The sequence below is a fragment of the Pinus tabuliformis genome, chromosome 4_2 (genome assembly GCF_031772625.1).
Source record: "Pinus tabuliformis cultivar Carrire ecotype Pingquan chromosome 4_2, CPIR1, whole genome shotgun sequence".
Lineage (NCBI taxonomy): Eukaryota > Viridiplantae > Streptophyta > Pinopsida > Pinales > Pinaceae > Pinus > Pinus tabuliformis.
The window spans coordinates 486,198,745-486,217,274 of record NC_142304.1 but is presented as its reverse complement, the minus strand read 5'-3'; the positions used below and the strand labels follow the sequence as shown (position 1 = coordinate 486,217,274).

General features: G+C 36.8%; 1 protein-coding gene across 4 annotated transcripts in view; it reads left to right on the top strand.

Annotated features, from left to right (window-relative positions):
* The first annotated feature begins 14,523 nt into the window (after positions 1 to 14,523).
* LOC149170077 (NADH dehydrogenase ubiquinone complex I, assembly factor-like protein (DUF185)) overlaps positions 14,524 to 18,530 on the top strand; it is a 389,979-nt gene continuing 385,972 nt past the window's right edge. For all 4 annotated transcript variants that reach the window (XR_016259467.1, XM_089427241.1, XM_089427240.1 and 1 more), the window contains exons 1-3: positions 14,524 to 14,633; positions 14,906 to 15,000; positions 15,111 to 15,222. Coding sequence is in view for 3 of the 4 variants with exons in the window: in XM_089427241.1 (XP_089283367.1) it covers positions 14,591 to 14,633; positions 14,906 to 15,000; positions 15,111 to 15,222 (250 nt within the window). In the remaining variant the exon portion in view is untranslated. The remainder of the gene's footprint in view (positions 14,634 to 14,905; positions 15,001 to 15,110; positions 15,223 to 18,530) is intronic.

Genomic DNA, 18,530 nt, shown 5'->3' with positions numbered 1-18,530 from the left:
GCATAATTGTTCCATGTACTGTCCTCAACAACTTGCATTATGATATGAACAAATTTCCTCCCACGAGTTTCTTTTATTTTGGCCTGAGGGTACCAGAAAGTAGATGTCTCAAGTATCTTCATCGATTTAGAGTGGAGGTTCAATAGTATGAAGAGTAGGGGAATGAACATTTGAGAAACACCCCTTAGAATGATTAGGGGAAAACATATGTTAATCCTTCCAACGTTGCTAGGAATTGGGTTGACTTGATGTGATCTAGATTTATGCAGGAATGAAATGAAATACAGACTTAAACAACAACATAGAGCTACAATGAAAAGTGAACTTCAATTCACTAATAACAAATACTCAAATTGTTTACATGTAAAATGGAAATAAACTAGCTCAGGCGATGGTAGTTTATCTCTGATAAGGGATGTGACAACCACATGCCTTCTGAACTGTGTAACAATGAGCCTCGGAGGCCTTTTTATTATTGAGAAACAATAGAAAATCCTAAACATCCAAAAACCTAACCCTAAGAGATGAAGCACCAAAAGTTTGTGGGCCTTGTTAGGGTTAGTTGGTACATCAACTTCCTGGGGATGTAAATTTGGCATATGATATTCGTTTGACATGTACAATACCTCGTTAGTAAGATATACTTGAGTAAAAAAACTATAGACCTTGCCTTCGAAGAAAAAAAAATTGTCATTTAGGGCCTCAAAACGACTCTGAAAGTTTAGGTTTTGAAAAACTGCCAAAAATAGTAAATTGTGCTACAATTGAGGAAACTGAAAGAAACAGTGATGGGATTCCAAGTGGAATAGGGAGGTGGCCACTAATATCCACTTGGATCAGCCCTCCCCCCTATAGAAGTAATCATGTCCATTGCATTGAGTGCCTCCATGAGATGGGGAAACTTCTGCTAAACTTGGTCCCTAGTGAGCCACTTGCCTTGGTGCAAGAGTTGGCCAACTTTGACAACCCGATACAGTTGTATCCTCTGTTGGCGAGTGTTCTTGATCTGTGTGTCCACGATCTAAACAACGACGGCCTATTCCATGCAGTATGGGTTGATATTTATTAGTGTTAGTTGTTCGACAATGTCTAATGTGTCCAACAATTGTGGAAAGTATGGCCAAATGTGGTCCACATTGAACATTGGGTGCATGCCAAGGAATGGGGAAATGTTGAGTTTGAAAGCATTTCCTCCCATAGCCTTGGTGATGATGTAAGGCCCGCATCGGAGTGGTCAGAGCTTCTGACGGGCTTCGACAAGGCATTCTTTTTGCAAATGCAACCAAACGTTATCGCCTACCTGAAACTTATGTGGCACCCGATGTTGATCATGTCGTTGTTTGTACTTGGCATTGGATTTATCCAAGATGTCGTGAACCTACTGGCGAATGTATTGCATGCATTCAATAAACATGGTTTCTTTATCAACCTCAGACTATACATGTGTGGATTATGCCTGTGTAGTTGCATGAGGCATGACAACATTAATCAAACACAACGGTTGAAATCTCAGATCCACTTGAAAGGGACTGCAGCTAGTCAAGCTATGGAGAGCTCTATTATAACTATGTTGCACATAGGGAAGGCTCTCATCCCAAGTTTGCATATTCTTGGAGTTGTACATGCGTAGTATATGCACTATCATCATGTTGACAAGCTCTATCTGGCCATTAGTCTAAGTATGGAATACAGTTGACTTTGTGAGCTTGGTGTCCAATAATGACCAAAGGCTCGACCATAATGTGATCGAGAACTTGATATACTGATATGATATAATGGTCTATGGGATCCCAAAATGCACACATACTCGTTGAAAGGAGAGTTTGGCAGTGTCCTCTATTGTGATACTCTTCTTGCAAGTTGCCAATATAGTCATCTTAGAAAATATGTCCATGACCATAATACACAGTCATTGCCATGCTTGGTAGAAAGGAGGCCAAATAGATAGCCCATGGAGATGGATTCCTTGGGCTAGTTGGGAGTAGACAAAGGAGTGTACCGACCTTGCTTCTTTATGGTTGGCTTGGCGATGGCACAAGCAATGCATGATCTGATATATTTGCCAACATTTTATCATAGTTTTGGCCAATATAAATACCTTTGTAGTTGTAACACCCTCCTCCCACATCTACCCAAGTAACTGGGCAAGCGGGGTAAACATGTGAAGATAAGTTACTATGATATGATTCGACCTCCTAAGTCACCTTAAGGAAGTGGAACCGAGGGAAACACACCATACAGACTTTCCATATCAGCAATAGGACTCCCAAGGACCATCCCAACGTCTTGGGTAACCAGTCCCTGGGTCCCACTCAGTTTCTAAACCATTACACTCTTGGACGTTCCCTTGATATGGGCATGCATGCATCCAGGAGGTTCTAGATGCTCCCATAGCATGGTATGCCAACATCCAGGGACTTTTTTGCCTAGTGTTGTGCCTGCATCCTCGGGTTCATCCACTTTTTCAGGCCCATAGCCCAAGTTACTGCCTAAAACTAAATGACACCTTCAAAACAGAAAAATAACAATTAAATGATGATACAAATGCAATTACTTGAACAATGGCTTGACTGGACCCCTACTAGTCATGACAGGCATTTCTCCAAACATGTCACAAATATGTAATCTACAGGTTTAAAAATAGATCTGAGCATAGGGGTCCCATACTTATCCGAGAATCACTAAGAAGCATTGTTCCCTTATATCATTAGTTGTATTATCATCTATTAGGTCATAGATACATTATTCATTCATTTACAAATCAAAACATGAGGAAAGCCATACATCATCATTGTCATAAATCACGCTTATAACCAACATATTAACCACAGAAATATCAAGGATACATCGACCATGGAATACACATATAAATCAATACATTTACACATAAGATATCAAGAAAATAACCTCTTATTAATGAATGTAAAAGCCAACCCGAGATGGGACTACCACATTCCACCCAACCATAGAATGGCTGAGCTAATTCCCTCTTCAGTCATTCAACCCTGTGCCATATTCCAAGCATGAATGTCGGACTCAAACCAAAAGAACCAACCAAGGCATCCCAAGGCTAAACCACTTCACCCTCATCAATAGAATCCAAGCTTTACCATCCATCCCGGATCAATAGGCCAAACAATAAAAATGTAATAATAGAATTTACCATGATCACCACCAGACCACTAGGCCAAAACAAGCATGGATGCCACCAGATTTCTCCACCTACTCCATGAGGAATTTTCTGTCTCCTAGTCTCTCAAGCTTTACCACAATCTACACTGGATCACTAGGCCCTAAACTGAGACCCACTCTCCATGATTTACTGCATATTGCATCCCGGGATTACTAGGCTTGATGGAGAGCACCCACCTCTATGCTTTATCGTATATCCCGCCATTCACTGGTTGAGGATTCCTAGGCCTATCGGGGAAACATAAAATTTGGATTTACCACAATACACAGTCTGGTTCAAGGGTTACTAGGCCATGTGTTCTATTATTCAAAGATCCACCTCACTCAACTTTGAATCCATCTGACCTAATGCATGATACATTAGGTCTCTCAGGCTTTACCGCAATCTACACCGTATCACTAGGCCCTAAACTGAGACCCACTCTCTAGGCTTTACCGCATATCCCATCCCAGGATTACTAAGCATGATGGAGAGCACCCACCTCTGAGCTATGGAAAGGCAGGCCAATATCATTTGATTATTTCATAATTTTTGGAGGAAAATGTTACATGAAGATAAATAATGACAAATTGGGCAAATTTGGTTCCAGAGTAGATGAGTGAATCTTCCTTGGATACTCAACAAGTAGTAAAGCTTACAAATGCTATAATAAACGACTATGTAAAATTGTGGAAAGTATTTATTTTAGAATAGATGAAGCATTGATAGAGAAAGAAGAAGAACATAAAAGTGAGAATATAGAAAATAACATCTACATGGACCAAGAAGAGATTACCATAGATGAAGAAAAGGAAGAAGAAGTACAGTCTCCATCCAAAACAACTTTTAAATCTGTGTAAAAACATCATCTAGAGAACCAAATTATTGGAGATGTTGTTGCATGAACGAAAATCTAGATAAGAATGACCAATTCACCAGGAAAAGCAATCTTTCTTTGCTATCCAAAATAGAACTAAAGGACTTTACAGAAGCTAGTAAGAACTAGCATTGGGTAAATGATATGGAAGAAGAATTGAATCAAATTGAGAAAAATGGAACCTGGGAACTTGTGACATTACCAAAAGATAAAAACATAATTGGGACTAAGTGAATATTCAAAAACAAGATGAATGAAGAAGGACACATTATCAAAAACAAGGTAAGACTTGTTTGTAAGAGCTATGCGCAAATTGAAGTAATTGACTTCAAAGAATTTTTTGCTCCAGTTTCTAGATTAGAAGCAATAATAATTTTCTTGTCAATTGTGTGTTAGAAAGGCTTCAAAGTTTATCAAATGGATGTTAAATCAACCTTTCTAAATGGAGACTTAAAGAGGAAGTATACATCGAACAACTAGAAGGTTTTGACTTGTCGAAAATAAAGACTATGTGTGCAAATTGAAGAAATCTCTTTATAGGTTAAAGCAAGATACAAGAGATTGGTATGCCAGACTAGACCACTATCTTCAACAACAAGGTTCCAAAAGAGGGGTTGTTGACAATAATATTTACATCAAGATGGAAAAATAAAACTTATTGATTACACTTGTATATATATGGATGATCTCATCTTTGGAAGCAACTGCAATGATATGAATCATGGATTTTCTTAGGAAATGTCATTGATTGGAGAATTATCCTTCTTCCTTGGACTACAGGTTTCTCAAACCATTGAAGGAATATTCATTTGCCAAACCAAATACCTCAAGGAGATGCCAATCGATTTGGAATGGAAGAATGTGCACCAATTTGTACTCCTATGATTACCAGAAGCAAGTTAAACAAGGACGACGAATCCCTTAAATTTAATTCAACACTTTACAGGTCTATGATCAGAAGTTTGCTATACTTGACAACTTCAAGGCTAGACATTATGCAGATAGTTGGAATGGTTGCAAGATTTCGATCAATACCAAAGGAATCACATATGCAAGAGGTAGAAATGATATTTCAAAACTTAAAGAGCACACTCAATTTTGGACTTGGTATCCCAAGGGTAAAACTTTCATGTTAACAACATACACTAATGTTGATTGGGCATGTAACATTGATGATAAAAAAAAACTAGTGGGAGTGAATTTTTCTTAGGATATTGCCTTGTATCTTGGTCAAGTAGGAAGAAATCATCAATTTCTCTTTCTATAGCTGAAGTTGAATACATAGCAACAACAAACTATTGTACCCAAGTTCTTTGGATGAAACAAACTGTGTAGGACATCAAAGTGGAATGTGATCAACCCATTGTTATTTTATGTGACAACATTAGTGCAATAAATATCACCAAAAATCCTATCATGCATTGAAAGAAAAAGCATAATCCAATAAAAAATCATTTCATCAAAGAACAAGTCACCGAGCATAATGTCAAGATGAAACATATTGGCACCACAAAACAAATTGATGGCATATTTACCAAATCTATGCCTAAAGAAACCTTTGAGTATCTCAGGCAAAAGTAGGGATTAATCTCTCCTTTCTCATAGTAAAGGAAGCACAAACTTAGGGGGATCATCCTTAGCTTTTGATGTCAAAGGGGGAGAGAATGCAAACAGGGGGGACTGCTAACAAGAAGTATGGAGTGAATGCAAATAGGGGGAGTGGCTGTTGGAAGAAGTAGATATCAAAATGTTGCCATCAATCACAAAGGGGGAGATTGTTGAAAATGGTTGTTACTGATGTAAAAGTCTATCCAAATGAAAGAGAAGATTACATAGACAAATAGTACATTTTGAGACCTTTCCGACAATATATGGTACACCCTCTAACCCCTCATGGTTGAGGAGATGTGAATTTTTGAAGTTATTACCCTACCAAACACAAGTAACCCCAGTCATGGGTAAGTCAGCTTTGTTTGTGGGGGTTAATCACACTATATATATGCATGAGGAGGAGGCATTTACAGACTCACTCAAGCAACTTAGATCTATTTAAGCGAGCGAAGAGAATAAGGAGCTTTGAGGTTCATACATCACGAATTAGAAGTGAAGAGAAGTTGAATTAGAGAGTCTTTATTTGGAAGGGTTTTAACACATTTTTTGAAGGGTGTTTAGCTGATTTTGGAAGGGTTTTGGTCTGGTTAAGGGCATAGTGTTGAGTTTTTGAGGGTTGAATTCAGGCCTCTTGAAAGCCTAGTCTATACCTGTTGAAGCCGAACTGAAGGAGGATGATACTATCTCTGTTTAGGCCGAGTTACAAGCTTGTCTTGGAGATGAGGTTGTGGTATAGAAGGAGGTTGAGATCATCTCTTTTTAGGATGGGTTACAAGCATGTATTGGAGGCCAAGTTGTGGTGCAAAAGGGGGAAGAGTTCACACTTGTTCTAAGCCGAGTTACAAGAATGTCTTGAAAGTTGAGTTTGGCTATAGAAGGAAGCTAAGTTATGTCTCTGTAAAGGTAGGCGTTTGAGGGTCGAGATATGTTATTTTACAAGGTCGAGTTCTATTGTTTGAAGATCTAGTTCATGTATGGTTTGTAGGCCAAATCCTGGTGTCTCGAAGGTCAAGTTTAGTGTGCTAACAAAAATCTTGTGTGAACGAGAGAGGAAGAAAAACTTTCTTTAACTAAGGATTGATTCCTAAACAAGTAAACAAGTTAGAAGTTGGAGCTCATTAAGGATTGTTGTCATCATCTCCTTGACAAGTTGGAGCTTGTTATATTTGTAAGTCGATGCTTACAAGAGGATTGGTGTCCTCATCTCCTTGGCAAGTTGAATCCTACTAAATTTGTAAGTTGGTGCTTATAGAGGATTTTTGTCCTCACAAATGATTATAATAAATTGAAGATTGTCTTCAAGTGCTTCATCTTTAAGTTTTGACTTGCACTTTAATTTTTGTGTTCATACATTGTGGATGTTTGATTAAGTGATGTGAATTCAACTTTCAAGACTAACTAATTAAAATTTTATTAAAAGTAATGAAATATTGATTCACCCCCCTCTTAGTATTTCCAACACTCTAGAAATTCTTCATTACAAGATTATTTCTCCTAAAACTAGACTCTCAAACCTAAAAGACACTTGTGAACCTTTTACTTCATGGTTGTAGCCATTGCATTAATATTCACGCGAGAATGTGACTAATGGATCTTCCTTAAACATTTTCCTTTTTTTCATTATAACCTCACTTCCCACTTCCCCAAATCCATTGGTAGAAGATCTTTACCTTTCCACTCACCCATTAGATTCTCCGATGAAGCCCTATTCTTTAGTTTTGTTATGGTTAAAGAATTAAGCGACCTACCCTCTTTGTTTTTTCCCCATATGACTATGTACCCACCCTCTAGCTCATAAACAAAGGCAAGATATTCTTTAGGGTTGAAGGTTGTTCAACAAGAAGGCTTGAAGCCATTATAACAATCCACTCGATATGAGCTCAACATGCCACTTGCAAAAATTGAACCTAGGTGGGGAGGATAACAACCATTCCTCCCAACCACTCGAAATAAACTTAATTGAAAAGATATCCTTCCTTTTATTCATACACTCAACGATTTAAAAAATCCTTAACATTAGGATAGGTTAAGTAATCCACCCCCAGACAACATTTTATTGGATTTCACTCCTCTTCCTACAACAACAAGATTTCCTGAAACGCAACAATTCAATTTTTATTTTTCTTTAATGTAGTATGTTTTCAATTCTCATACTCTCCCAACGGGGTATGATATCAAAATTAAAAAGTAAATGAATATAATTGTTTAATTCTTGTTTGGTGAATGTTGATAGGTGATTATAAGAGGTTGGTGGGTAGGAGGAGACTATAGGGTAGTAAGCTATTGGGAACTACATTGTAGTGGTGGTAGGAGATTCGATCAATAGGTGGGTGACTTAAATAGTGGGAGATTGGAACAATTAACCTCAATTCACTTGGGGATTGGATGGATAATATTGAAAAGGAATACTATAATTGAACTTAACGTGACTATCCAATCCTCCACCTTCCATCCATTTTCCAATTTAAAAACACTCTCTCTCTCTCTTTATATATATATATATATATATATATTAGCCTCACTACCTAATCCTCCACGACCTCACTATCCAATACTCTACCCATTTTCCAATTTTTTTCAGTGGCAAAACCTATCACAACTTAATGGTCAATTTACAATTAGGATAGTCATTGTTAGCTACTCACAAATGCAAGTTGACCTATCATTGTTAAGGAAAACCATGCCACTTGAAATAACTTGCTAGTGGTTCACAAGGAGGCATACTTTTTATGAGCCTCCAACCATTATTCTATTTCTTTATGTTCAAGGAAGATGAGTTCTTCTCCACTTAAAACAATTTTAGTTTCTACTTAAACCCAAAAGATGGATTTAACTTAAATAATATTCACAAGAAAGCCAATGTCCTTTGTAGTCATTATTAGCCAATGTTAAGGTAGGACTGCTAGTTGATTACTATTAGTTTATAGCTTAGTCTAACTTATAGATGAAATAACCTTTTTTACCAGAATTCGACAATACAATTTCAAGAAAGAATGTGATTTTCTATTGCTTGAAATACATTTTTTAATGCATAAATGAATTCAACACCCTGAAAATCCCATGGGGCACTCAAATTCTACAAATTAAACAACTTAAACTCAAGTTTTTAAAAATCTCTGTTGTATTTTGGTTAAAATTAAGAAGAAAAAATGTATTGAAAATGCCATTTCGTCTATAAATTAGACTACGCCTTAGTTTAACATTAACCAATGTAAGTTATAATGTGTAACTTTGAAAAGCAAATATTTATTTTTCAATATTATAGAAAAAATAATTTTTCAATAACTTGAAGGTCTTATTATAGCCATTGCACAATACAATGCCATGTGGATAACTGCCTCAAATTTTTCTGCCATAATTTCTCAATGTAGTTGCAATATTTATGCCATTATTTTTAGATATTTGTGCAATGATTTTTCAGAGGACAAGGGCTGTAATCCCTTTGGTGAACAATTGCTTACTCTATGTGGGGCCTTCAATTTAGTCATTTGTAATGGTTTGACTAGATGGGCAAAGTCTGGTAATTTCACTTGCAATACTTACAATGGAGCAAGTGTAGTAGGTTATATAATTTGCTCACATGGTTTGTGTGAGAAAATGGAGGAAGTTTTGATTGGAGATAAGCTTTGGGACTTAAAATCATATCACAAACCAATTTATTTAAGTTTTTGTTGGATTGGAAATAAGCAATTAGAGTAAAAAACTCAGCGTGTTCAACAAAATCTTCCAAAGGGAATACCTTCAAAATGACGCTAGAGAGGCTCTTTGAGAAGGAGAAAATCCCAATTCACGATCTTCATAGTCACGGATTAACACATTTAATTCAAAGCGCACTTGCAGAGTGCAAAAGAGCAAAAATTAAGAAGTCTGAAACAAATTGCTTTCCACTTTAATGCTTGGTTTGACGAGAAATGCAAAAAGGCAAGGAGAATGTGGAAAGAGTTAAATGACTGTAACATAAAGTTCCAACCTTACAAGTAGATATTAAGAAAGGAAAAGGTCGATTTCATGGTTTTAAGGAGGGAAGAACTAATCTTCCTTGGGAAAAATAACCCGAAATTATTTTGGAAGGAGCTCCAACTGAGAAAGTTGCAAACTGAAAATAGTATTACAACTTCTAAATGGTTTGACTATGTAAGACAACTCTATGAGCAGGATCCCAAGGTTGACCCTCCTCCCTTGGTCAACACTGATACTGAACTCTTCATGGTGCAAGAGGTAGAGATGGGTATCAAGAAGTTGGGTGTTGGAAAAGCAAAAGACTTAGCTTAACTCCAAGCAGAGTATCTAAAGTGGAGCTTCAAGATTCTTGCACCTCACATTATAAAAAATTCGACAACATCATACAACAAGGGTTCCCCATAGATTGGACAACTAGTCTAGCAATACCTCTTTACAATAGTGGTGACGTTAATAATCCCTCCAATTATAGGACCATAATGATAAACCCCTTGTTTGCAAAGTTATTTGGAAGCATGCTAGAAAATAAAATCAGCAAGTGGGTCAAAGAAAGAGATAAGCGTGCAAGGGAAAGCAGGTTTTAGACCTAAACATTCCACAACGAGATTTAGACCTAAACATTCCACAATTGAACATTGTATAACTTTAAGGCACATCATTGAAAATGTTTGGGAGAAAAAGGAAGAAGCCTTTTGTTGCTTTGTTGATTTTAGAAAATCGTTTGACATGGTGCCTAGGGATAAGATGTGGCACATAATGGAGGAACTTGGGGTTCCTAAACATTTGAGGACAACTGTGCATAGGTTGTATGAAGAGGTGAAAGTCAAAATTAGAACTTTAGCAGGCATTTCTGAAAGTTTTAGAAGCGATATTGGGGTCAAGCAAGGTTGCCCATTGTCTCCTAACCTTTTTGGTTTATATATTGACAAGCTTGAGGAGTGGTTAAATTCACAAGGGCATGATGGTATCCATTTGGGAAAGTTTGTTATAAGGCTTATTTTGTATGCAAATGACCTTATTCTGATTGCTAAATCTACTCTTGGTTTGCAAGAGTACTTACTATCCCTTGAGCATTTTTGTAGAAGGGTGGAGATGCAAGTCAATATTAGCAAAACGAAAGTAGTGGTTTTCTCTAAAAAAAGAAAACATAACCAACATAAGTTCTACTTTGAAGGCAACATTTTGGAACAAGTTGTGGATTACAAATACCTCATAATTGACTTCAACAAAAATCTAAGCTAGGATGGTTGTAGAAAGAAAATAACTTTGGGGGGTTGGCAAACATTTTATGCTTTCAAAATAGGTGTAGAGAGGTAAAGTTATGGGACTGAAAAACCAGTCAAACTCTTTTTGGGCTTCTAGTGATTCCGATTATTCTCTATGGTTGTGAACTGTGCGCCAACAATACATCTGGCATGCAGTGGAAACAAATTGAGAAAATTCAAAAGTGTTTGATTACAAACGAATTTAAAATTAAAAGTGAAGTTCCTTATGCTATCTTGTTAAGTGAAACAGGGGTTGCTCCTATTGAAGCAATTGTTATGGTGCAAGTCATAAGGTATTTAAAAAAAATTGAGCAAATGGAAGAGGGCAGATGACCTAAGGTTGTCTTTAATGACATATTGTGGACAAGAAAGAAGACTTGGATGCAACAAAATAACAAATGGTTTAGTAAATGGGGTATTTGCTTGAACGCGTGTCCCATAAACAGTAAAGAGATAAAATCTTTTGGTATGGATAAGTTCCACAAGCGTATTTGGGATTAGGAGCCAGGGAGAAAGAAAATTACTATATTGAATTGTTGAACAAAAAGCGTACATAGAGGCCAATATTTCTTGGAGAGCCAAAATTCTTATTGCTCAATTAAGGACTAATTCTCATCAACTCCATTGTGAAATAGGGTCTTGGAAAAGACAAAAGAAGTGTGGGAGGAAAGTGTATGTATTTTTTGTTCTTTCGGAAAAGTGGAAACAAAAAGACAACATGGAAAGTTATGCAGATATTTTGGCAGCTAGCTCTTGGGATAATATATTTAGAGAGGGGTTTGTCGAGAAGCTGGGAGCGTTTATTGTGAGGCTTCACAAGAAATTGGCCTAATACATTAACCAGACGAAGAAACAATCTGTCCCATAGGCTATCTTTAGCCTTGTGGACGTTAAAATATTTTTCTTTCTTTCTTTCTTTTAAACCACCTAAAATTAAAATCTTTGAAAATAGCTCATACTCATGTAAATACAATCACTGACCATTATAACCTAAGCAAGTATTTGCATACAAAACAGATATGAACAATATGCAAATAAATATACTTACCAAGAGTTACTCCCCACCATTATTTATGTTTTGTTCAACATTTTAACAAGTAGAAGTAAAAAAGTAAGTGTGCAGACTTACTAGTGGTTACCACCTACCAAAATTTATGCAAGTCCTTGTCCCTTAGTAGACAATTAATTTGTCCACTTCATATCAATTTATAATTTTTTGAAAGCATAATTTTCACCTAAATGACAAGGACTACCATGCCTTGCATCACTTATTTTAATAACACCCAACCTCTATTCTATACATAAAACCAACCATTATCCCAATTATAAATTTAACCACATACCCAAAATTTTGCTAAAATTACAAATTTTTTTTTTTAATTCAAACATAAAAACTAAAAAGTAATTTTAACACACATAATATTAATAAAAAATTTAATATTTCTTATAATTATTTAAATTATCTATAACTAACTAATATACATTTTAATGACATTCCATCTTAATGTTCACATTTATTCAAACACTATATGATACTTCAATCTTGATGAAATGATATTTTAATGTCCATGAGACTAAAAATAGTCTATGAGACCACCACTTCCATGTTTTTCGCCTTTTGTAATTCAATTTTCTTATTCAAATTGATGATGAGCTGACCCAACCTTCTAACAAAGACAATGCCAAGGAATCGATGCTAACATATTCCCATAACATTCCCTAATGTCTATGAAAGTATCACATTCCAAAATGAAATGTTTTTCCGATTTCACTATCTCAGTCGTGCAAAATGAAATGAAATGATATTTTAATGTCCACGAGACTAAAAATAGTCTATGGGACTATTAGTTCCCTACTTTTCGTCTTTTGCAATTCAATCATTTTCTTGTTCAAATTGATGATGAGCTGGCCCAACTTTCCAACAATACCCTCGCTAAAAAGACAATGCCAAGAAACTGATGCTAGCATATTCTCATAACTTTCTCTGATGTCTTTGAATGCATCACATTCCAAAATGAAATGTTTTTCCGATTCCACTACCCCAGACGTGCAAAATGTACACACTCGTTCTTCCCAAGCTTCTTTAGGCCTTTTCCACCATCCTGTTTCACACTGAAGTTGATGCAAGTTGGTTCTTAATTGAGCAATAAGAACCTTTTCCCTCCACCGAATGCTAGCTCCAATGAAGTCTTTTTGTTGTAGATTACACATATGGTTGAATTCCTCAATGTAGTACTTCTTCTTTCTACCCAACTCTTTTCCCCATATCTGTTTACGAAACTCCTCCACAACAAAATCCTTTAGCTCCTTGCTATTTGTGGGACATGCATTGAGGTAGATATTCTAGTTTTGCAACCATATGTAGTTTTATTTCATCCATGTTTTCTTTCTTTCACTCATGCCTTCATTGAAGATAACATTAGGCCATCTACCTACTCCCATTTGCTCAATTCTTTTTAGATATCTTATGAGCCGCACCATAGCAATTGCTTTGATGGGAGTTGCTCCTATTTCATTCAACATTATCTCATAAGATACTGAACTTTTTATTTTGAACTTGCTCATGATCAAACGTTTTTGGATTTTCTCAATTTGTTTCCATTTTGAGATGAGGGTGCTGCTAGCCCACAATTCACACCAATATAGCATCACTGGACAAACTAGGAGTCCAAAAAGCGCTTTAGTCGTTTTCCAATCCCATAACTCTGCCTCTCTACATATGTTTTGAAGAGCATATAAATCTTTCCACCCTCCTAAAATTCTCTTCTTTATGCAATCTTCCCAATTAAGTTTGTTGTTGAAATCAATCCCGAGATACTTGTACTCATTTACTTCTTAAAAAATGTTGTCTTCAAAGAAGAACATATGTTGGCTCCGTTTCCTTTTATTAGAGAAAATCATTATTTTGGTCTTGCTAGTATTGACTTGCATCCCCACTACTCTACAAAAATGATCAAAGGCATATAGGTGCATTTGCAATCCATGGGCCGATTTAGAAATCAATACAAGATCATCCACATATAAAAGAAGCTTTATCACAAAGTCCCCCAACCGAACACCATCTCCACCTTGCAGATTTAGCCACTCTTCGAGTTTATCAATATATAAGCCAAAAATAGTAGGAGATAGAGGGCTACCTCGCTTGATTAGCCACTCTTCGAGTTTATCAATATATAAGCCAAAAATAGTAGGAGATAGAGGGCTACCTCGCTTGACTCCAATGTCACTTCTAAAGCTTTATGAAATACCTATTGAGGTTCTAATTTTGACTTTCACCTCTTCTTAAAGTCTATGGACAACGACTTTATAATGCAAATAAATTTAAAGTTCTTCCATTCTACGGCACAACTTATCTCTAGGGACTATGTCAAATGCCTTTTTGAAGTCAACAAAGCAGCATAATACTTCTTCTTTGTCGTCCTAAACCTTTTCAACAATATGTCTCAACGTAATACCATGATCCACTGTAAAATGTACACACCCATTTTCCCAACCTTATTTAAACCTTTTTCACGGTCCTATGTACTATTTTTTACCAATATAATAACATATATATAATATAATAACATATATATATAAATGAAATAAATAAATAAACAAACAAATATTTCTTTTAGTTAAGATAAACAACATTTTGAGTTCAAAAAGAGTTTGGACATATTCACTCGGTTTGATTGTTTTGGAGGTACGAGTTTGAGCGCCGGGATGGCTCTTCGTCGAGCGCTACTGGAGTTTACTCGTACATTTGGTAGCTCGCTCTCTTCTTCTGCACATTCATGTATCATTTCTTATCTCTGCTAGCAACTCTGTAGATACAGGCTTCAAATCCCGATGTTCATAATACTACGTTTCCCTAATGGCTAAAATGATCATCCGGTTATCTCTTAAAAATGGAAATGAAACATAACTGCAGGACATGACTCATCTGCAGAGATTCCCCTGATTTGAGCACTGAAATTTTCATTGAACAAATTTATGTTTTTCATCTTTATTCTTAGTAATTATAATTTGCTATTCTAGATTGGCAATCGGGAAGTAAAGTTTGTTCGGTCTTCAAGTATCCTGTGGTATACTATCGGACCTCAGCAGATATCATCAAAGATCGGCCAATCCTAGTAAGTATTGTGTTGGGCATGACCCAAAAGGTTCCGTGTATTTCGAGCTTTTTATTTAAATCTACACTATAAAACACCAGTGTCTCATCGAAATAATACGCATTGCTTAGGTTCGGGAATTTATCCACTCTGCATTATACGACCATCGATTTGGGTACTTTGCTACGAGACCCGGTGCTGTTGGATTGCTTGAAAAAGCTATTCGGTTCAACCAACTACAAGGTATTCACTGAGTTTTATTCTTGCACGAACACTATGCCCTTCTTTTGCTGGTGCTCGCGGGACTCGAACTTCTTTGCCTCCCCTACTTTTTAATGACACACACACATGTGCTTGGTGATACAATTTTAATCTGCCTTAATATTATGTATGTGTTCTCCAGCCTTGTTGTTTCTTTAAATTATTATATTTTGTGCAAAAGACGAGCTATTGCACATACTGAGAGTTTTCTCTGCCAAATAGGGTTGTTCCTTGAAATCAGCGTTCCGTCATGGTAAGTCAAATATATTCTCAAGTCAGTGATGCCCTATGCCTTCAGTAATTCTCCTAATCAGCTTCAGAACAAGACCATAACAATGAGCACACACAATTCAGATTTCACATGTATACACATTTATAAACACAATATGTCTCCAAAATAATGGTCAATTAAAGAATTATGATCATCCTCCAGCCAAAAATATCCAAACACAAAATGGTTACCCTTCTACATTTGTCAAACGCTCCTAAACTTGACCCTAATTGCCAAACATAGAAAAGTAGAGAAGCCAGATAGAATCGAATTACATCCATAACACACCCCCTTAATGAACATTCTACGTTCTTTAACACCTAACGTTTAATTAATTTTCCAAAATCTTTCTCTACTCAGTGCCATTGTGAAGCGATTTGTAAGTTGATCTTACGTTCTGTAATACACAACTTCTATTTCTTTGTGTTGCACTTGCTCCTCTAATGAGGTGATAGTTTAGCTCAATGTGCTTGGTCGTTGAATGAAATACCAGGTTCTCTGTGAGCTGAATCACATTTGTTGTCACACTAAAGGGGTGTCTCTTGAGTGTGTTGAAGATTCATATCAACTAGAGTCCTCCCAAGCCATATTGCTAAACATGTTACACTGATTGCAGCTTTGTATTCTGTTCTGTGGCCTGACCATGTGAAAGACTATGCAGCTGTAAATTGCTTCTTACTCGTCCATGAAAGCACTCCCGATGCCATGTTGAATGTGTAACCAGTAGTGGATATTCTGTCATCTATGCATCCTGTACAATTTAAATTTGTGTATCTGATCCCAGAAGGAGTCAAAAATCAACCAAGTCCATGATTAATAGAGTCATGCTAAAGAGAGGTTCAAGCTAGAATTTGTTTGAAGTATGGGCGTGCAGATTTGGTTGTTATATCAGAGGTATGGTATAGCGCAGAGATTTCAGCAGGGAATATGGATTGCAGTGGTCAACTTTCAGCATGGATCATAAATTTTTGGTCATGGACATGCTAATATTCCTTTTCACATAGTTCTAGGCTTCTAGCATCGTGATCTTATTGCACAGACCAAAAACTTGGTCATAGTAATATTTATCATGCAACTGGGTGCGCTAATTCAGGTTGTAGATGCACAACAAAAATTGCTATTTGCTGATGTGGATGGGCAAGTCAATTACTTGCACACAGAAGACCAGCCATCACAATGGATCATCTTTACTTTTTCTCTCTTCTTCTTCCCCAAACTCTTGTACATTATGTCATTTAGAGAATATGAACATATAATAAATGAAGCTTTTTGTGTTCCCTTAGCTAGATTATGTATATCCCATCACAAGGTTGTAAGCAAGTTGATTAGTTGAATAGTCGATAGTTGTTTTATTCTCTTCTCTACATCGAGCCTCATGTTGTTCATATCTTGATTCACAATTTATTCAGTCAATGCAAACTTAGAGTTGAGTTTGCTGTGCAAATTATTGTGTCGAGGTATGCTTAGTGTATGAATTCATTTCTGTTTGAGTTAGCTTATTAATATTTTGTGCCATTTGTTATGTTTAACTTATCACAACTTGTGTTGTAGTTGTGTTAATTTTGTTAGTGCACTCTCTCAAATCAAATTCATATTAGAGGATTGTTTCACATGTAGTTACTATTACCCACCAAAAGTGGGTGACCTCGTAGGCAAAAAGTTTTCTCCCACTCTTCACATCCAGTCGGCCAGCCAGCAGCCCTTGGCAGTCACCACTAGCTGATGACAACATGCCATTTTATTTCCGCTACCTGCATTAGTCATAAACCTTCCCACCCATCTGGCAAGATCACATGGACGAAGGTGGGCCTTCGATCAAAAAGTACTTGATTGATTTTGCAATCGGGTGCTTATGCTTGTTTGTACTTGGGCTTTTGATATGGATTATGGGGTGACCTGGAAGAAGGAGGGGTTTTGAATGTGATCTTGTTCCCTCACCTTAAATGGGGGGTTGATTTTCGATTCTAGTCTAGTGGGACCTCCTCTAATGGCCCAATGGCTATAGTAGGGGCACTACTCGAGAAGCCTTGATTGAGATAGTGTGTTCCATCCATCCCTATTCCGTACCACTTTCCATCTTACATTACAAGCCCATATTCCACCTCTATTCTTCGGGTTCAATTGAACATTAGTTCTCTGGGATTTTGCACCCATATATCCACATACTTGGGTAGGGCCTGGAACTTTGCCCTGGGAGGTTGATGCAGCTAAAAGAAAAAGAAAGAACATATAATGGTCATAAGAAAAATAAAAAGAAAGAATATCAAAATGCAAAAGATGGTCGGGACATACACATTAGCACGTGGGCAAAAGGCTAGCATGAGCTCTACCTCACTCATTACGGTCATCACCCGGTTCCTGTGCACATGTTGCTCCTATACATCATAAAAGGAATGCTTGCATATCCCAACCCCAATGGCAAATTAGTTGCCCATCATTAAGGGGTAATACAACTATTGTACATCATACAAAGCAAGCTCTAACCGTTTGAACTACGAGTAGCAAGACAAAGAAAAATCAAGAAAAAGTAAGAGGCGCACAAGAGGGGTGGAAAAACAATGACCGAGTTGGTAACTCATGCATCCATGGTTTCTCCCTCCTCACATCTATACACTTATGATGTGGATCCCCATCATGTTGGTCCCATTGACCATGGTGCTTCATTGTGAAGTCTTCTCCCCTCCGTACCATAATTATTCACTAACACCTATTGATTGAAGGGTGGATTGAGGAAATGTTACTTGGCTTGGAAACACCTAATAGGGTTGTCCTTTAGCCACTCCTACTTAGGGAGGAAACAACATTGCGAGTTTAAAGCCTCGATTTTGGAAGGGAAGCCTTATTTGAAGTATTAAATAGCCTTTTACATTCAAGCTTGGTTCACTTAGATGCAAAAATGATTATTGTACTTGATGATTGGTTGCTTTCACTAGACTTTATGTTGTAATTGTTAGGTGGTTATGCAGCCCAAGCTTTGCGCACCTTACCCACATGTACCCAAGCCATTTGAGAAGTATAT